The 21,791-nt window shown below is 42.0% G+C and overlaps 1 protein-coding gene across 3 annotated transcripts in view; it reads right to left on the bottom strand.

The window, feature by feature from the left end:
* The window catches only part of vwa8 (von Willebrand factor A domain containing 8), a 345,890-nt gene that overhangs the window by 155,514 nt on the left and 168,585 nt on the right, over positions 1 to 21,791 (bottom strand). For all 3 annotated transcript variants that reach the window (XM_060833282.1, XM_060833283.1, XM_060833284.1), the window contains 4 exons: positions 15,803 to 15,879; positions 10,438 to 10,513; positions 2,900 to 3,035; positions 1,516 to 1,635 (listed from right to left, as the gene is read on the bottom strand). In XM_060833282.1, the coding sequence (XP_060689265.1) occupies positions 1,516 to 1,635; positions 2,900 to 3,035; positions 10,438 to 10,513; positions 15,803 to 15,879 (409 nt within the window). The remainder of the gene's footprint in view (positions 1 to 1,515; positions 1,636 to 2,899; positions 3,036 to 10,437; positions 10,514 to 15,802; positions 15,880 to 21,791) is intronic.

The raw sequence follows: 21,791 nt of genomic DNA, 5'->3' as shown, positions 1-21,791 counted from the left end.
CATCGGGTGCAGCAGATGCAGTAAATGATGTGTGTGGTGGTGCAGGTGAATTTGTGGCGAATATAGAAGGATCCCTTGAGGCCTTGGAGGGAAGTAAGGGGGGAAATGTGGGCGCAAGTTTTGCATTTCTTGCAATTGTAAGGGAAGGTGTCGGGAGTGGAGGTTGGGAATCACGGAGGGAGTGGTCTTTTCGGAACGCTGATAGGGGAGGGGAGGGAAATATATCCCTGGTGGTGGGGTCATTTACACACATCATTTACTGCATCCGCTGCACCCGATGTGGCCTCCTCTATATTGGGGAGACAGGCCGCCTACTTGTGGAACGTTTCAGAGAACACCTCTGGGACACCCGGACCAACCAACCCAACCACCCTCAACACTTCAACTCCCCCTCCCACTCCACCAAGGACATGCAGGTCCTTGGACTCCTCCATCGCCAGACCATAGCAACCACAAGGGATAAACTCAGATTTCTCCAGTTTCCTCATTTCCCCTCCCCCAGCTTGTCTCAGTCCCAACTCTCGAACTCAGCACCACCTTCCTAACCTGCAATCTTCTTCCTGACCTCTCCGCCCCCAGCCCACTCAGGCCTATCACCCTCACCTTAACCTCCTTCCACCTATCACATTTCCAACGCCCCTCCCCCCTACCTTTTATCTTAGCCTGTTTGGCACACTCTCCTCATTCCTGAAGAAGGGCTCATGCCCGAAACGTCGATTCTCCTACTCCATGGATGCTGCCTGCTGATTTAATTGACCAGCTCAAAATTACGAAAAGTTTTAATGGAGAAGAACTAAATAAACTGCTTCCACTGGAGGGAGAATCAATAGCCAGATTGAAGATAATTGATGAAAGAATCAGTAGGGTGATGAGGAGAAATATATTTCAGCAGCAGGTTACGATGATCTGGAATGCACTGCCAGAAAAAGCAAATTCAGCAGTAACTTTCCTAATGGAATTGGGTAATACTGGGAAAGTATCATCAAAAAGCAATTTCTCATCTTGCACTCTGACAGTACTTGAAAAGGGGACTGCTTCAAGCTATTGTGAAATAGGTTTTGGCCTTGCAAATTAAATAAATGGGCAGCATGGTGGCTCAGTGGTTAGCACTGCTGCCTCAAAGCACCAGGGACCCAGATTCGATTCCAGCCTCAGGTGACTGTCTGTGTGGAGTTTGCCTAATTGTGGTTTCCCTGTGAAGGCTAGGTGAATTGGCCATGTTAAATTGCCCATAATGTCCAGGGATGTGTAGGTTATGTGCGTTAGTCAGGGAAAATGTAGAATAATAGGGATAATCTTCGGAGAGTTGGTGTGGACTAGTTGGGTCAAATGGCCTGTTTCCACACTGTAGGGATTCTATGATTCGATGAACGGACACAAAATGCTGCTTCAAGCACTGATACTTATATCTGAATTTTCTACCTTAATAAAACGTTAGAATGGTAGTTCCAATCTAACTGTTCAGTGAAATCACTTATACCAAAACAATTCTAAATAAATAGTGAAAGAACTTACCCAGCGCACCAAAGAAATCATTACCCAAGAAAGGAAAGCCTGGCCTGTTAGCCAGCACAATCATTCGGAAATCTGGATGAACAACTATCACATCAGGTCTTCCTTCAGCACTGGTGGGATCTGAAATGTCAGCATGTAATCTGTCACATTACTCAGTACAGTGCATCACATAATGAGTAGAACGTCTGTCAGTCACACAGTATCCAATTTACTGTTTTCCTTAAGTGCCCATTATTAAGTGAAACTGCACAGTAAGAAAGATCCGGTCCTTCTGTTGGGGTTTTACCTTTAAATCAAGGAAGTAGCCAGCTCCCCAGTCATTCCCACACTCTCGGGGTCAAAAGTTATAGAATTGAAAATGTGGCAGGGTTCAGTGCATGAAGAGAGAAAGTCATCGAGTTTACACCTTTGGCACAACATCTCAGCCTAGGGTGGGATTCTTAAGCCAGTCTCAACCGCACTTAGAGAATCTCAGAACAATTAGAGCAGAGAAACAAGCTACCTTTCCTCAGGGGTCAACTCTTTATGTTTTAGTGAAGCCTCCTGTACCTACAGAGCATTATAATGGAGTAAAGAGGTGTAGTGAGGCAGAGAGGTTTAGTTCAGGACATCAAGATGTTAATATTCAAACAGCTGAAGACATGGTCACTAATGGTGACGGAATTAAGATTGCTGATGCCCGATTGACCTGAATTTGTACAGCATGGTGGTCAAAAGGGTTGTGGAATAGGAAATTATAGGAATGGGCAAGACCATGGAACAAGTTGAAAGAAAATTGGATAAATGCAAAAAAGTGCAGTTCCTGGAAAGTTGATACAAACACAGAGATCACTGGAGAAACTCAACAGTGCAGCAGAATCTGTGGAGAAAGAAACAAGGTTAACATTTCAAGTCCAGTATGACTCTTCTTCAGAACTGAACAAAACAGCACTTTGTGTATTTGTACAGGAAATTTGGAAGGGGTAAGCAACTCGACATGGGACATTCGCAATTACAAACAGTGCTAAATATTGTGCAGTCATCAGGGATGACATGATCCCCTGTGGTGAGGGTTGGGAGACATTGATGAAGTAACTGAAGGTGTCTTAGACCTAGAACACTATCCTAAGGAACTCCTGCAGAGATATCCTAGAGCTGAGATGATTGATGACCATCAGCCACAACCATTGTTCTTTGTGCTAGGCAGACAGTATGATGCTCAAACGACACATTGCCAGGCAATTAAATGGACAGACCAGGGTGAGATTTAGAGATAAGGTCAACATTGAAGAATATAAATTTAGTTTAAACTGAATGAATAAAATATATGCATGCAGACGTTTTGAATTATTCAGAATTTATTGTTTTTGTATATACCCATTTAAAACAAAGCTCTGATACTTGCCAACAACAATACGCCTTCCATCAGAGAGGATCATTTCACCACTTTCCACTAATGTTTTCAGGATACAGGTGACATTAGTTGGTGCCTTGTCAGCCTCGTCAATGACCAGGATGTGTCCCAATTTAACAGCTTTGACCTGAGAATAGAGGAAACAAGCCATTTCTCTCTTTAATAACGTTACATTCGCAGAAAATGTCTGCGTTAACATAGACACTGGAGAAGACACAAAAATAAGTGACAAGAAATGAAATCAGATCTGAGAGTTTATAATTACTGGGAAAGACAATACAGGCTGAAGCTCTTTTATCTAGGAAAAAGATTGTGGACTGCCTGATAAAAGTTTTGTTCAATGTAGGAAACGGTTCAATAGGCCAATGGAGAGAAGGTGTTTCCACAAACTGGAAGAGCAGAACTGGGAACCAGAGATGTGTGTGGGCTCTCCTCTGTACCCATATGGATAAGCTGTTTGGTCAAGGCAACTCATGGCCGGAAAGAGAAGATGTTTCTTGTCAGGTCCTGACAAAAAAAAAGTGTCTGCAAAGTCTGCTCTCAATATTGCATACACAACCACCATCTCTATCAAGAGAAAATCTGATCATATTGCTTTGAGATTGAATAGCATTACCATCACTGGATCCCCTGCTATTGTGGGGTTCTTACTAACCAAAAGGTGAAGTGCATTAGCTATACAATACAGCAGATACAACAGCAGGTTAGAGGCTGGGACTTCTGCAGTGAGTGACTCACCTTCTGTCTCCCATAGCCTGTCCAACATCCACCAAGGCACAAGTTAGTAGTGTAGTGGAATACTCTTCATTTGCCGGGATGGATGTGACTCCTCTATAACATCCAAGAAGTTTGACATTTATCAAGTCAAAGCAGCTCAATTGATTGGTTTCCAATCCAACACCTTCAACATTCACTTCCCTCCTCCACTGACAGCAATGTGCACATCCATAATATGCACTGCAGCAACTCATCAAAGCTCCTTCAATAACAATGTTGACCTCTATTTTCTAGAAGGACAAGTGCAGCAGATGCTTAGCAAAACCTCCACCTTCAATATTCCCTCCAAGCTGCATGCTCAGTGGTTAGTACTGCTGCCTCACAGCACCAGGCACCCAGGTTTGATTCCAGCCTCAGGTGAATGGCTATGTGGAGTTTGCACATTCTCCTTGTATATGCATGGGTTTTCTTCAGGTGCTCTGGTTTCTTCCTACCATCCAAAGGTGTACATGTTAGGTGAACTGTCAATGCTATAGGGGGCAGTACAGTGGCTCAGTGATCAGTACCACTGCTTCACAATGCCAGGGACCCAGGTTCAAGTCCACCCTTGGGTGACTGTGCAAACTCCACACAGACATTCTCCCTATGTCCATGTAAGTTTCCTCATGGTGCTCTGGTTTCCTCCCAGAGTCCAAAGATGTACAGGTTGAGTGGACTAGCAATGCTTAATTGCCCCATGATGTCCAGGGTTGTGCTGGTCTTTCACTTTCTAGGGGCGACTCAGTGATTAGCACTGCTGCCTCACAGCACCAGGGTAACAGGTTCGATTCTAGCCTCGGGTGACTGTGTGGTGTTTGCACATTCTCCCTGTGTTTGCGTGGGTTTCCTCCGGGTGCTCCGGTTTCCTCCCACAGTCCAAAGATGTGCAGGTCAGGTGAATTGACCATGTTAAATTCCCCATAGTGTTAGGTCAATTAGTCAGAGGGAAATTGGTTTCGGTGGGTTACTCTTCGGAGATTTGGTGTGGACTGGTTGGGCCAAAGGGCCTGTTTCCACAGTAGAGAATCTAATCTAATCTAAATGTATAGGCTAGTTGCATTGGTCAGGGAAATAATAGGGATAGGGAATAGTAATAGGGATAGGGGAATGGTCTGGGTGGGATACTCTTCGGAGGGTCAGTGTGAACTTGTCAGGCCAAATGGCCTGTTTCCACAGTGTAGGGATTCTATAATTGTATGACTTGGAACTATATCATCAACCCTTCACTGTTGCTGGTCCAACCAGTGATGTCCACATCGTATGAGAAGTTAACAAAATATAGTTTGGATGGGAAAAGTGGGCATTTAATGCAAGGGGCTGGGGAAGAATATTCAGGGCGGCACGGTGGCACAGTGGTTAGCACTGCTGCCTCACAGCGCCAGAGACCTGGGTTCAATTCCCGACTCAGGCGACTGACTGTGTGGAGTTTGCACGTTCTCCCCGTGTCAGCGTGGGTTTCCTCCGGGTGCTCCGGTTTCCTCCCACAGTCCAAAGATGTGCGGGTCAGGTGAATTGGCCATGCTAAATTGCCCGTAGTGTTAGGTAAAGGGGTAAATGTAGGAGTATGGGTGGGTTTCGCTTCGGCGGGTCGGTGTGGACTTGTTGGGCCGAAGGGCCTGTTTCCACACTGTAAGTCTAATCTAATCTCACTGAAGTCCTAGTTTCTGTCAGCCAATTATAAGGATGGGAGACAGCCATTCAACCCACTGCATCTGTGCAAGCTTTTTAAAACAAAACTAAAACAAACTAATTGTTCCAACTGCTCTGCTCATTTTTCATTGTTCAAAAATATTATGTCAAGATACTTGATACTGGAGTCAGCTGGCCCACAATTCTTGGCTGCAGGTGTGAAGGAGGAAAAGAGCAACAGCTTAGTCCATTGTTAAGGGCTGGGCTATGCGGATTTGTAGCAAGGGACAGCTTTTAATTTGCTTCAATTGTGCACTGAAACCAACTTAAAATGAGTCTGCAGGCATATCATTTCACATCTCCACAAATAGGGATGATGCAAAGTCTTACTCCTGCTAAAGATAGCAAGGGTATTCAAGATGGACAACAAATGCTAGTTAGCCAGCGATGCTCACATTCCTAAAACAAATAACAAAGAAATCTGATTACTTGTGACTTTAGAGTAAGGACAAGGATTTCACAGAACAGGACATTTCAGCTTTTCATTTATATGCCGATATGAACATCGGAGCTATGGTTAGTAACATTGCAGATGACACCATGATTGGAGGTGCAGAGGACAGCTAAGAAGGTCAGCTCAGAAAGGCCAAAGGGTCGAGGAGTGGCAAATGGAGTTGAATTTAGATAAATGTGAATGCTGCATTTTGGAAAGGCACATCAGGGTAGGACTTATATACTTAATGGTAAGGTCCTGGGGAGTGTTGCTGAACAAGAGATCTTGGAGTGTGGGTTCATAGTTCTTTGAAAGTGAAATCCCAAGTCGACAGGGTAGTGAAGAAGTTGTTTCGTATGTTTGCCTTTATTGGTCAGTGCATTAAGTACAGGAGTTGGGAGGTTATGTTGTGGCTGTAGAGGACATTGGTTAGGCCATTTTTGGAATACTGCGTGCAGTTCTAGTCTCCCTGCTAGAAAATGGACATGTGAAACTTGAAAGGGTTTAGGAAGGATTTACAAGGATGTTGCCAGGGTTGGAGGGTTTGAGCTACTGGGAGAGGCTGATTAGGCTGGGGCTCTTTTCTTTTGAACTGGAAAGGTACAGGAGGTTAGGCAGCATCCGAGAACTTGGAGAGTCGACTTTTCAGGCATAAGCCCCTCATCAGCAATGTGGAGGGGGAAGGGGTCTGAGGGGAAGGTAGCTGGGAAGTTGTTAGTTCGATGCAGGCAGCCCAGGACTTGCATGTCCCTGGGGGAATGGGAGGGGGAGTTGAAGTGGTCAGCCACAGGGCAGTGGGGTTGCTTGGTGCGTGTGTGGAACAAGCTGCTAGAGGAAGTGGTAGTGGTTGGCATAATTACAACATTTAAAAGACATCTGGTTGGTTATACGAATAGGAAGTGTTTAGAGGATTATGGGCCAAATGCTGACAAATGGGACTTGATTAGTTTAGGATGAATTAGACAGAAAGGTCTACTTCCGGTCTGTACAACTCTATGACTCTACCTCACTCGGCACTTCAATCCTATTCCATCATCATTTTCGTTTGGATTATGGATGTGCAGCTATAAACATCCATCAGCTGCAACTTGATGCGGTTCAAAATAAATATTTGGTTGTTGACATAGTTATGTGCTCCAACACTGACCACAAGACCGGTTTCATTTTGATATATCTCCAGAACAGCCCAAATCCTAATTTTAAAACATCCTCAATTCTGATAAACATCCCAAAACATTCCAGTCGTAGCTAAATCCATGCTAGGAAAATAAAAGCTGGCAATTAAAAAGCACCTTTCATGAACATTTCTTCAATGTGCTTTGCATCTATTGGAGTATTTCTGAATTGCAATCACTGGTATAACACAGGAAACACAGCAGCTAACTTGCACATAGCAAGTTTCCAAAAACAACAACGTAATCATCTGTCTTTGTGACTTTTGTTCAGGTATCAATTATGGTCAGAACACAAGGGTGAACTCCCCTGCCCTTCTCTGTAACAGTGCTTTGGAGTGCCCAAGGCACATGAGGTCCCAGGGTAAGTAGCACTCACTCAGTACGCAGTAGAGTCTCAGCTTTGGTTTTGTACTCGAGTCTTGGAGTTGCACTTGAACCCAGAACATTTTAACTCAGAGATAAGCACTACCAACTCAAATTAGTGTAGCTCTCATTTCAGTCAATCGTAACTAAGAAATCCTCATCAGCAATATCATGAAATATCATGCAATATCATGCGCGTATAGATAGGGTGGATACAGACAAGCTTTTTCCCAGGGTGAAGGATTCAATAACGAGAGGTCATGCTTTCAAGGTGAACAGTGGAAAGTTTAAGGGGGATACATGTGGCAAGAACTTCACACAGAGGGTGGTGGGCGTTTGGAACGCTTTGCCAGCAGAGGTGGTAGAGACAGGTATGGTAGACTCATTGAAGAAGCGTCTGAACAGATCCATGAGTAGGCGAGGAGCAGAGGGATACAAATGCTTAGGGATTGACCGTCAGATTTAGACAGTACATTTGGATTAGCTCAGGCTTGGAGGGCCAAAGGGACTGTTATTGGGCTGTAAATTTTCTTTGTTCTTTGTTCTTTATCACAGAACCACGAGTGATTGCTAGCCATCGTCCAGTTCGCTTCCCATCTCTGTAACCTTTTCAATCACAACAACCCTCCAGGATATCTATATTCCATCAATTTAAGAACATAGAACATTACAAACAGTACAGGCCCTTTGGCACTTGATGTAGCATCGACCTGTGGAACCAATCTGAAACCAATGTATCCTTCACTATTCCATTTCCATCCATATGTTTATCCAATGACCATATGAATGCCCTTGAAGTCGGCAAGTCTACTCCTGTTGTAGGCAGGGTGTTCCATGCCTTTACCATTCTGAGTAAAGAAACTACCTCTGGTCTATAATTTCAAGCGTTATCTCTACTCCTCATCTTGAAGAAGGGTACAACATTTGCTATCCTCCAGTCTTCTGGCACTATTCCTATAGACAATGACAACATAAAGATTAAAGCCAAAGGCTCTGCAATCCCCTCCCTGGCTTCGCAGAGAATCCAAGGATAAATCCCATTCAACCCAGGGGACTTACCTATTTTCACACTTTCCAGAATTGCTAACACCTCCTTGTTGTGAACCTCAATCCTGTCCAGTCTAGTAGCCCGCTTCTCAGTATTCCCCTTGACAAAATTGTCTTTTTCCAGTGTGAATGCTGACAGAAAATATTCAATTCACGTTCTCTCATCTCGTCAGACTCTATGCACAATTACCCAGTACTGTCCTTGATTGGCCCTAATCTTACTCTGGTCATTCTTTTAATCTTGATATTCTGATCTCTAGCACGTCCCAGGGTAGTGAATCTTCAGAATTCTCTACCCAAGAAGGCTGTGCAAGTTAAGTTTTTGTATATATTCAAGACAGAGACTGATAGGTTTCTTGAATATGAACAGAACAGAAGATGAATAGGGGCGGCACAGCAACTGTCTGTGTGGAGTTTGCACATTCTCCCCGTATTTGCGTGGGTGCTCCAGTTTTCTCTCTCAATCCAAAGACATGCAGGTTCGGTGAATTTGCCATGCTAAATTGCCCATAGTGTTAGGTGCATTAGTCAGGGGTAAATATAGGGGAGGGGAATGGGTCTGGGTGGGTTACTCTTCAGAGGATCGTGTGGAGTTGTTGGGACGAAGGGCCTGTTTCCAGACTGTAGGGAATCTAATCTAATCTAAAGTAGAAGAAGACCACTTTGTCCCTCAGCTCTGGTCCACCCTTCAATAATACCATGGCTGTTGTGAATTCCACATTCCCATTTACTCTAGTTAACCTTTGATTGGCCTGCTTGACAAGTAATTATCTATCTCTGTCTTAAAAATCATCAATTACTCCACCTGGGCTCCAACAGAATGAGTCAGTGGTTAGCACTGCTGCCTCACAGAGCCGGGACCTGGATTCAATTCTAGCCTTGAGTGACTGTCTATGTGGAATTTATATGTTCTCCCCATGTTTGCATGGATTTCCACCAGATGCTCTGGTTTCATCCCAAAGTCAAAAGATGTGCAGGTTGGGTGAATTGACCATGCTAAATGGCCTGTGGTGTCTAAGGATGTATAGGCTGGGTGGATTAGTCATGGTAAAAATACAAATTTACAGGACAGTGAGAGTGACTGGGTCTGGGTGGAATGATCTTCAGAGTGTCGGCGCAGATTCAATAAACTGAATGACCTTTCTCCACTCTGTAGGGATCCTATGAAACCTCCATCTTTTCCGAAGCAGATAGTTTTAAAGTTGCACAACTTTCTGAGCAGAAAATGCATCCAATCTCTGTCCTGAAAGGCCAGCCCCTAAATTTTAAGTATTAGCCCTAGTTCTGCACTCAACCACAGAGAAAACATTCCTTTCACATCCATTCTGTTAAGAGAATTAAGAATCTTAGATACTTCAATCAAGTCAGCCCTCATTTTTATGAAGTCCAAAAGGTACAAGCTTGGCCTGTCCAACCTTTCTTTGGACAACCCACTCATTCTCGGCATGAATCTAGTAAACCTCCTGTGAACCACTTCCAATGCATTTATATCCTTCCCCAAACTGAACCCAGTACTGAAATGCAGTTTCACCAATTGAATCCTTACCTTACTGTTGAATTACTCTTGCGATAATGGACACCATGTTATTCATCTTATTTATCTGCTGTACTAGTTTTTGCAACTCATTTACCAGGACACCTAAAACACTCTGTACCTCGAAAATCTGCTGTCATGCCCTGTTTGTGACATCCTTTCTTTCGGTTTCCCTGCCAGAGAGAACAATTTCATACATTTCCTACATTATGCTCTATCTTTTTCACGCAGAGGGTGGTACATGTATGGAATGAGCTGCCAGAGGATGTGGTGGAGGCTGGTACAATTGCAACATTTAAGAGGCATTTGGATGGGTATATGAATAGGAAGGGTTTGGAGGGATATGGGCCGTGTGCTGGAAGGTGGGACTAGATTGGGTTGGGATATCTGGTTGGCATGAACGGGTTGGACCGAAGGGTCTGTTTCCGTTCTGTATGAGTCCATGACTCTATCTGCCAGATTTCTGCCTATCCAGGAAGAGTACATGTATGTATATGGATAGTTAACTTCTGATGTAAACATGAAAACTGACCAGAGGAGAATCTTCATACGTGATAATCCCCTGTTGTACAGATGGTTGGAGAGTGAGACTCTGCACTGTGGTGTCCCTGAAATAAAGTAAAACACAATTTTAAAAAATCAATTCGCAAAACTATATGAGGATAGCAGATGAACTCTTAGAAAACCAATGATTTGATGTATAGAATATTGCTGGCCTAACAAGCTGCCAGGGAACCATGGAGATTTTGCTGGTTAAAACTCTGAATGTAGCCTTGTGCATACTTGAGGATCTGCTACCTTTAGCGCTTCAATTTCTGGATTTAGATAAATTAGGTTATGATCCTTTTGGGAAATAGAACTCATTTTATGTCAGGGAAAAACAGATCTAATAGAACAGGTTTCTTGATAACTTGGCAGACACTCTTAAGAGGATGTTCATTTGTGCCAGACATCACCACACAGTCTATTCATGTCATTCATTGAGGAGATGAGGATAGCAAATCTCAGTACGATGCATTTTTAAGAAGCACCTCATTTGGTTGGTAACTTTCTGTCAAAATGAAATATTTTGGGATGATACTACTCCTTTAACAAGGTTATGTTGTCCTTGGTTTTTTTTTCAAAAGGGGTTGCAAAAGGTGGGTACTGCCGAACGTAACAATCAGGAAAAGGGCTTTTAGGTTTGTTTTTTAAAACACTTGCACAATGAAAGGGGAGTGGCCAGCTCTCCTAATTCAGGGATTTTTCAGCTGCGGGCCTAGAGAAACAGCTGAAGTGGAAGAGGTTCAATGTTTCAGACAATCATCCTTGGCTGATCCTCTCTGCAATCTCTTTCTCCTGTAAGAACCTGTGTTTGAATTTACCTTTTTGCTAAGAGGTGTGTTTGTGGCATGTTGCAGGAGATCAGAGCAGTTCTTTCTTAAGTTGCAGGGGATATCGTGACAGTTGGGTTTTCAAACAGTTGTTACTGCAAATTCTGTTTTCTTTTGTCTGTGTTTCATTCAGTACTTTGTAAATAAATTCTGTTTTGCTTAAAACTGAGTAGTTTGATCAGCTGCATCACTCCTGGCATATCCACCTTACACCTGCTTAAAACAACTGAAAAAGTTAGGGTCTAAGCTACCTTCTTGAAATGTTTTGAGGGGGTCTGGCCTGGGCCATAACAATTTGAACACCAAGTCAGTGAAGATTTTCACACATTGCTTCCTCAGTCCCTTTTCAGGCAGGTTGGAATAGACCTAACCAGTCAAACAAGCCATTCAGTCATGGGTATGTCAAGTCTCATTTGCATCTTCTCGAAATGTTTCAGTGCTCCAAGTGCCCATGAAAATCAAGGTTAGGAATCACTTGACCATATGACATCCAGCATCTGCAGTCATTGTTTTTACCATATGACATTTGTCTCTAACTGCATTGTATTCTAATGTAGTTGTGGTAACCAATCAGATTCTCAAACATGTAACTGTAACAAGAATATATTTAAATTGATAACACTGCTCTGTAGTAGAATGGAACATAAGGAAATTCAAAACAGAAATAAAATAATCCAAAAGATAGGCTATTACCTGTCATCTCATCTGTCTTGCTGTGTTTGGAAATGAGCTGGACAAAGTGAATTTGAACCTATCCACTGCCTTCAAGGCACAGAGATTCATTTCTTCCATGTGAAGCTAGACAGCTCACTGTCTATTATTGCAACACTTTGTAACACAAATTGTGTTTACCAAAACAGGCTTCATATTCAAGCAGAAGACCAGTATGAAGTGGCACATGAAACACAGTCATGTGAAATTCGTAATTTAAATTAAAAAGTAGAAACATTGTCAAATATTGGGCAGAATCTCATAGGGTTCTCAGCAATGTGGCTTATGACTGAATTTGGGATGGAATCGGTCAAGAGAGGTCCATTTCGACATCAGGAGCACCTCACTCTATTTCTTATGCTTTGAAAAGTGACACAATGAGTTTTCAGTTGGCAGTGATAAGCTGCCAATTAAGAGGAGTATTGCTTATTAAACACCTTCTTGACAGGCCAAATCACTTAATTAATATGCAAAAACAGAAATTGCTAGAAGAACTCAGTAGGTCTAGCAATGTTTATGGAGAGAAAACAGTTAACACTTCAAGTCCAGTGACTCATCTTTAGGACCTTCCAACCCAAAAGGTTTATTTTGCTTTATCATTACGCAAGCTGCCTACCTGCTGCGTTCCTTCAGTAATTTTGTTTGCTTCAGATCTTCACTATCTCGAGTTCTTTGTTTGATTTTAATTACTATGCAGCTTCCTACTTTACCAAATGTGCCAAACAGACATCAAGAAAACTCGACATGGAAACCTGACTGGGAACCTAGCAAATTCAGCACATTGCGGGGAGTGCAGCTAAGATTTAACAGAACGGTACCTGGTCTCCAAGGGGAGAACTGTTTTAAGCAATACTGTTTGTAAAATAAAATACCTGGCCACATGCTGAAAGATCACAAAAGTAAAATATTCACTCGCTTTACCTCCTCACGGATGCTGTTGATCTGTTGAGTACTCGCTGTATTTTTTGTCTTTATGACATAAATGAGGTTCCAATACTTGGAACCAAGAGGTTCAATAGGGAATTTGATAGATGTTTGAGCAGAGAAAGGAGGAACAGGAAGCAGAGGTGAAGAACAGTTCCAGAATGTGAAGGAATTGTCAGTTTTCAGTGGGTGAATAGAGAGGGGAATGGAGTGAGCAGGAAGCTCTGCAGCAAGTGAAGTGGAGAGTGGGTCCAGAGAAGGGGGATATGTTTGGGTGTTCTGCAATTTGTGAGGCAAGTCTGAGTCAGTTAAATACTTACTCAGCAGTTAAATGATATATTTAATACTTTAATGCTTCTTGATTGACTATTGAAGAATTACTCTCTGGCTAAATGATATATTTAATACTTTAATGCTTCTTGATTGACTATTGAAGAATTACTCTCTGGGTATTTCTTCTAGTCTGAAACCCTCAAAGTCTCCATTTAAATCAGAATGTGGAAGCTTCAGTTAAATTCCTTTGAAAGCTGCTATGATGGAAATTCTGCAGGGTCCCCTTGCACACACCCCTCAACTCTGGAATAACAACTATCTAGCCAGTGGAGAATAAGAGTGGATAAGAAAGACTGTAAGATCATAAGAAACAGTAAAAGCTACCCTCGAGCATGCATCACCATTCAATAGGATCATGGCTGATTCAATATTCCCCATGTACACTTTCCTGCCTTTCCTCCGTAATCCTTGATTCCCGTACAGATCAAGAACCTATCGACCTCACCAAAAATATGCGCAAGAACTCTACCCCCACAGCTCTCACCAACAAAGCGTTCTGACGACTCTCAACCCTCAGACAGATGAAATACCACCAAATCTCCATCTTAAATTGTGCCCTTTTATTCTGAGACTGTGCCTCTGGTCCTTGACTCCCCCATAAGGAAGTGCTCACAGCTTCATCGAGTACACAAGTCACATCTGATGTTGGGAACAACTTTAACGATTGTTAACTTGAAACCTGAGATTAATAAGATTTTTGTTAATTGAAGATATTAATGGATATGGGGCAAAGGCAGGTATATGGAAATCATGGCCAGTGAAAAGCAGAACAGGCCTGAGGAGGTGTATGGCCTATCCGTTTTGCTTTTGACTATACCTGGTTGGAAAGTGTTTAATGATGACCTGAGATTGTAAAAGGGACTACATATATGCATTTTTCCTAACTTCACCATTCTGAAAACAGGGATCTGCTGTCGAGACATTTTTAAGGAGTTTTCTCCTGTTCAGCCTTGCACTTCTTCAGTCTCTGGGAGAAAGGCAAGTGAGACAAAGAGCAGGAGGGGCTTTAACAACAGCATCGCTGTGAATGCTAATAATAACTGATTATTTTTAGAATTACGGCTGCATTGCAGATGCCCCAGTTTCACACGCTACTGAAATGTTTCTTTCAACCTTGAATATGCCCAAAGGTTTTGCTTCATGGATAGTAGTGCTTAAAAACGCACTCATCTAAACATGTAAATGCTGCAGAATTAAAGACTATTACAACCATTATCTTAAGAAAATATTTTTAAACCTCAAAAATAAACTAAAATGTGCAGTAACTTCGTGCAGAATGCTGGAAACGAACTGGCATGTTGTATTACGACACATAAAAAAAAGCTAAAATACTTTGTAACATGGCTGGCCAATGATTTGAATTACTGACCTTTAAGCAGAGCCAGGGATTCATACACAATTCACTTTAAATTTGTTCAAGATAAAATTGGAATAAAAACTGGCATTGCCATCTTTGGCTGCAGGTATTTTGATATGATGGTCTGACCATGTGATGCCTGTGCATGTTACTGCTGGATTTCTAGTGGATTGAGGATCACTGCTTGTGGCTTTGTTCCAGCAGCTATTGTTGTGTCACAACGTGCTTGACAATGGAGCACACATTAAGCTAGTTAGCAAAACTGAAGCCCATGAGATGCAAGTGGTAACTACAGCACAGAATCAAATTCAGCTTAGGAACAGGAAGCAGAAAGTTACTGTGAATGACTGTTTTTTTGAACTGGATGGTGGTAGCTTTATCCAAAGTTCTGTATGAGGTCACTTTGTTTTGATATACTTTGATAACGTGAATGTATGCATTACAAATTCAAAATAAGCAATGATCTGTGACTAGAAGTGCAGTGAACAATCATGAAAAGATAATAAACTTCAAGAGGACATGGAAACTAGTGTACCTACCTGGCTTTCACATGCCATGTCTCTATTTATAAATTCCAGGATTCCATGTTTTATTAAGTGCTGTGTTAAACTTCTCTATTACATTCAAAGACTGATGCACAGATATTCCAACATCATTCTTCTTGTACGGCCATTAAAACACTACCATTCATCATGTATTGTTTGTCCTCACAGGAGAGGAGAGAGGAAGGCAAGGAAATGTGAGGTGGTACACATTGTTGGGAAGGAGGAGTACGATACATGTTAATGAGGGTGCAGGAGGGGAGCAACTTGGAGCGTGTTCTGACCACCAAATGGAGGGAAATCTTAAGTGGTGAGGATGGAAGAGTATTAAAGAGGGGAAGCTGTGGGGTCAGAAAGAAGAAAACAAGATGGGAGGGAGATAGAAGAAGGTCAACCTAGGGCAAGGGGAAGACGATACAAACCTAGGGCGAGGAGAGTGAAACCTAGGGCAGGGGTACAAAGGGTGAAAGCTAGGGCGGGGAAACAAGGGTGAAATTGAGTTGCGGGGTCTTATATCATGTAAATGATTCCTGATGGTAAGATCTAACTGGAGGAAATGAACTGCTAAACCACAGTAATTTTTAACAATTGTTGGATGGTCAGCAAAATTCGGTTTATCCAGCTACTTATAATTTGGCAGTTTGGTCACTTATTTACCTGTGAAGCTGTAAATATTCCCTGGGTCTATTCAATAGATGCAGGAAATGGTCAACGATCTTGTTTTTGCCCACACCCTATGTAAACAACAAAAAACAATCATGAATAAATAATAACTCAAAGAGACAGTATCTGTTAGTGGATCATAGTACCAGAAGCAGCAGTGTGCAGTTAGAAAATGTAGACATTTTGCTGGTGCAGCTTGATTTGGAGATTATGGAGTCATGGAGTCCTACAGCACAGAGACAGGCTCTTTGGCCCAAACTGGTCCATGCCGACCACAATGTCCACCTATGCTAACCCCATTTCCTTGCACTTGGCCCAAATCCTTCTCAGCCTTCTTAAACATGTATTTGTCCAAATGCCTTTTAAATGTTGCTAATGTACTCGCCTCAACCATTTCTGCTGACAGCTCATGCCATATTCATCCAATCAGACCAGAAGACATAGGAGCAGAAATTAGGCCATTCAGCCCTTCCAGTCTGCTCCACTATTCAATCATATCTGATAGGTTTCTCAATCCCATTCTCCTGCTTTCTCCCTGTAATCCTTGATCCCCTTAATACTCAAGAACCTATCTATTTCCATCTTAAAGATACTCAATGACCTGGCCTCCACAGCCTTCTATGGCAGTGAATTTCACAGACTCACCACCCTCTGGCTGAAGAAGTTTCTCCCTAACTCCATTCTAAAAGCTCTTCCTTTATTCTGAGGCTGTGCCCTCGGGTCCTAGTCTCTCCTACCAATGGAAACATCTTCTCAACATCCACTCTGTCCTGGCCATTCAGTATTCTGTATGTTTCAATTAGATTCCCCCCTCATCCTTCTAAGTTCAATCGAGTATAGACCCACAGTCCTCAAACATTCCTCATAAATTAAGCTTTTCATTCCTGGGACCTTTCTTGTGAACCTCCCCTGAACACAATCAAAGGCCAGTACATCCTTCCTGAGATATGGGGCCCAAAACTTCACACAAGACTCCAAACATGGCCTGACCAGAGCCTGACAGAGGCTCAGAAGTCTCTGCTATTATATTCAAGTCCTCTCAAAAGAAAGGCCATCATTGCATTTGCCTTCCTAACTACTGACTCAACCTGTAAGTTTACTTAAGAGGATCTTGAACTCGAACTCCCAAGTCTCTTTGCATTTCAGACTTCTGAACCTTCTACCCATTTAGAAAATAGTCAATTCTTCTTACCAAAGTGCTATCTCAATACTACTTGTATTGTCTGCAAACCTAGCCAGAATGCCCTCAGTTCCTTCATCGAGATCATTAACGTATGAAGTGAAAAGTTGGGGTCCAAACACTGAGCCTTGCGGAACACCATTTGTCACCAGCTGCCATCCTGAGGAAGACCCTTTTATGCCCACTCTCTACTTCCTACCAGACAGTCAAACTGATGCACTCCAGGTTTCGATTCCCCAAACCTGGGAAAAAGACTGAGTGTATTCACCTTATCCATGCCTCTCATGACTTTAAGTACCTCTCTAAGATCCCCCACCCCTGCAGTCTCCCATGCTCTAAAGAAATAAAAAGTCCTCGCCTGTACAACCTCTCCCAATAACTCTCACTGTTGAGTCCAGGTAACATCCCTGTAAATTTCTTTTGCACGCTTTCCAGTTTAGTAACATCCTTCCCATAGCAAGGTGAGCAAAACTGAATACAATACTCAAAATGCAGCCTCACCAATGTCCTGTACAACTGTAACAAAGCGTCCCAACTTCTATACTCAGTACCCTGACTGATTAAGGCCAGTGTGTCAAAAGCCTTCTTCACTGCCCTGTCTACCTGTGACTCCATTTTCAGAGAACCTTTCATCTGAACGCCAAGGACCTTCTGTTCTACCTTACTCCTGAAGGCCCGACCATTCACCATGAAACTCCTATCTCAATTTGACTTTTCAAAATGCAAGACCTTACACCCAAGTATATTAAACTCTATTTGCCATTTCTCAGCCCACATCCCCAGCTGATCAAGATCTCACTGCAATTTCTGATAACCTTCCTCACTGTCCACGACAAATGGGTCTGGTTTTAAAAGTATCAGACAGGTTAAAAGTCAGAAAAAATGTTGACAGTGAACAAATGAATGATCATCTCTCAATAGGCAAAAGAGATATAAGGGCAGGGTTAAACTGCATGTATGCAAATACAAAGGGTGTAGTGAACAAAGTTGGGGAACTGGAGCCAGAAATTGCTTGGGATGGATATTACATAGGAGCATTAACAAAAATACGGCTCAAGCAAGATGATGACTGGATATTTAACATCTTGGGTTATAAAGGTTTTATTCGAACGGTGGGTAAACATGAACAAGGTATCGTAGTCTTACTCAAAGATAGTATCATTGCCCTTGAATGAGATATAGTATTTGAATCTGCATCGATATGGTTGAAGGTAAACAACAGGAAAGGACCAGTGATCTTGCTGGGTACTTATTCTAGATCTCTAAATTGTGGAGAGGAAGTAAAAGAGAACTTTTGGAGGCAAATTATGGAAATCTGCAGGAAAAGTTGTGATGGTTGGGGTTTATGTTAGGATAGACTGTGAAAAAGGTACAGGATGGGGCACAGAAGGGGAGATATTCCTACAATGTGTACCAGAAAAGTTTCTGAAACAGTACATTTCCAGTCCCATCAGCTCAGGGTCTGTGCTGGATTTGGTCTTAGGTAATGAGGCAGGCCAAATAGAGAATGTCGGAGTGGGAAGCATTTGGGAAATAGTGACCATAACATAACAAGGTTCGAAATTAAGCTGCAAAAGAATAAAAATCAGTCAATAATTAAGATCCCAGACTGGAAAATGGCAGATTTTAGGCATCTAAAAGTTGAATTACAGCTCGTCAATTGGAAATGTATTTTGGTGGACAAAATGGTAGATGCAAAATGGAAGCATTTTAAAAGGGAGATGAATAGGTTACAAGTTGGGTACATACCACAATATATAAATAAGGGGTATCCAAAGTTCAAATATCCTGGATGACTAAGAACACTGATGAGAAAATAAGGCAGAAAAAGGAAGCATATGATACATACCAGAATAACAATAACAACAGAAATCAGGAAGTATATCTTAAATGCAGGAAAAAGGCTAAGGCTGGGATAAAGAAGACTAAGAGGAAGCACATGAAAAGGATGACACTAATACAAATGGTAAAATGTTCTTCAAGTCTATTAACAATCAAAGATTACTGAAGGATAGAGTTGGGCTCATAAGGATGTAGCAGGGTAAGCTGCTCATTGAAGCAGAGGTATTAAATTAATATTTTGCTTCTATCTTTCACAAATTAGAAGATGCTGACAATAGCATAATTAAAAATGTGTGTAATTGAACAGTATAGTGATAGATAAAGAACGGTTGCCAGAAAGTTGAGAGCACTCCAAGTGAAGGAGTCAACAGGCCCAGATGGGATGCATCCTAAACTGAGAGAATTAAGGGAGCAAATTGTGGAGTCGTTGACAGAAAGTTTCCAGAGTCCTTTGAACACAGGATTAGTCCCAGGGGAAGGATTGCAAATGTGACACCATTGTTTATGAAAGGGACAAAGGATAAGCCAGGCCTGTCAGCTCGTCATCAATAATGGGAAAACTGATGGAGGCTGTAATATGAGATAGAGTAAATACACACTTCCAGGTAAATAAGTTAATACTAGACACTCAACATAGCTTTGACAAGGGCAGGTCATGTTTCACAAACTTAATTGAGTTCTTTGATGAGGTGACATAAGCATTTCATGAGGGTACTGCTGTGGATGTTGGATATTTGGACTATCAGAAAATATTTAGTTATAGAGATGTCCAGCATGGAAACAGACCCTTCTGTCCAACCCGTCCATGCCGACCAGATGTCCCAATCCAATCTAGTCCCACCTGCCAGCACCCGTCCCATATCTGTCCAAACCCTTCCTATTCATATACCCATCCAAATACCTCTTAAATGTTACAATTGTACCAGCCTCCACCACATCCTCTGGCAGCTCATTCCATACATGTACTATCCTCTGCATGAAAAAGTTGCCCCTTAGGTCTCTTTTATATCTTCCTCCTCTCACCCTAAACCCATGCCCTCTAGTTCTGGACTTCCTCCCCCTGGGGAAAAGACTTTGTCTATTTACCCTATCCATATCTCTCATAATTTTGTAAACCTCTACAAGGTCACTCCTCAGCCTCCAACGCTCCAGCGAAAACAGCCCCAGCCTGTTCAGCCTCTCCCTGTAGCTCACATCCTCCAACCTTGGCAACATCCTTGTCAATCTTTTCTGAACCCTTTCAAGTTTCACAACACCTTTCCAATAGGAAGGAGAACAGAATTGCACGCAATATTCCAACAGTGGCCTAACCAATGTCCTGTACAGCTGCAACATGACCTCCCAACTCCTGTACTCAATATTCTGACCAATAAAGGAAAGCATACCAAACGCCTTCTTCACTATCCTACCTGTGACTCCACTTTCAAGGAGCTATGAACCTGCACTCCAAGGTCTCTTTGTTCAGCAACACTCCCTAGGACCTTACCATTAAGTGTATTTGATACAATATTACATGCCAGATTTGTTAAAAAAAATGGAAATATTTTGGAATAATGCATCCTCCGTGACATGGATTAGAAGTCTGCTTAAAAAAACATGAAGCAGAGGGGAGGTACAGATGGGTATTTTTCAGATTCGAGTTGAGTTGAAAGTGATATGCCCCAGATATCAGTGTTGGGACCCTTGCTATTTCTGATTTAGATAAACGACTTGGAGATGGTGTTGAGGGAAAAATCTCTAAATAGGAGATGATACTAAGCTGAGGACAAAAGTGAATCGTGAGGATGATGCTGAGCAACGTCAGAGGGATGTTGACAAGTTGGTCAAATAGGCAGACATCTGGCAAATGAATTTCAGTGAGAGAGATGAGAGGTAATGCTTCTTGGTAGAAGATACAAGGAGAGATAATACAGCCTCAATGGTACAACTTCCAGGAGATTCTGGTGGAGGGACTTCAGGGTTCACATGCATGATTCTCTGAAGGTGGTCAAGTAAGTTGAAACAGTTGTTAAGAAGGCTTACAGGATCCTTGGGTTTATAATCAGCCACACAATGTATAAAAACAAGAAATTATGCTAATCTTCTCCAAATCTTTGGTCAGACCACATATGGACTATTGTGTTCAGTTTTGGGCACTCTATTTAAGGAAGGAATGTCAAAGCCCTAGAGACAGGTCAAAGGAAATTTAATGGAATTATACTTGGAATGAAGGATTTAAGATATAAAGAAAAATTAGAGAGATTGGGCTTATTTTCCATCGAGCAGAAAATAAGTGACTTATTGAGGTTCTCAAAATTATGAACACATTTCACAGGATAAAGGAAGATTTATTTCCACGAAATGGTATGTCAGTAACTAGGGATCACAACTTCAAGATTGTCAGCAAGAGAGCTAGGAGAGATATGAGGAGAAACTTCCTTACTCAGAGTTGTTAGGATTTGGAATGTGCTGCCTGGGACAATGGTGGAGGCAGATTCCATAGGAGGTTTCAAAACAGCCTTGGATATATATTTGAAAGTGATGAAGTTAGAGGGCTACAGAGATAAGGCTGGAGAGTGGGTCCAGCTGGGTAGTTCTTTCGGGAACCAGTAGAGACATGATGGGTCAAATTCCTTCTGTATTGTAAAATCCTATGACTCTATGATAGATTGGGTTAAGGAAGAAAACTTCTGTTTATTTGAATAACTATTAATAGATAACATTGGGGAGTAAATGGGATTTTATTTTGTCATGTGTTTTGAAAGCTTTCAAACTGTGTTATGTTTAGGCAATTTAGGATTATTTTTATTGCTCCTATGTAATAAACGTATTGTTTAAAAGTAATCCACAGCCTTGTGTCTTTATGTTTCAATTCATTTTGAATTAGAAAAAAAATCTATCAGGCCAAATTTATTTCTGAGACACGTTGGTCACAAGTCTCAAGAAAACGTCATAACAGACTTCAATTCTTCACTTTAAACA

This window comes from Hemiscyllium ocellatum, chromosome 12, assembly GCF_020745735.1.
Source record: "Hemiscyllium ocellatum isolate sHemOce1 chromosome 12, sHemOce1.pat.X.cur, whole genome shotgun sequence".
Lineage (NCBI taxonomy): Eukaryota > Metazoa > Chordata > Chondrichthyes > Orectolobiformes > Hemiscylliidae > Hemiscyllium > Hemiscyllium ocellatum.
This window is presented reverse-complemented; position numbering and strand designations above follow the sequence as displayed.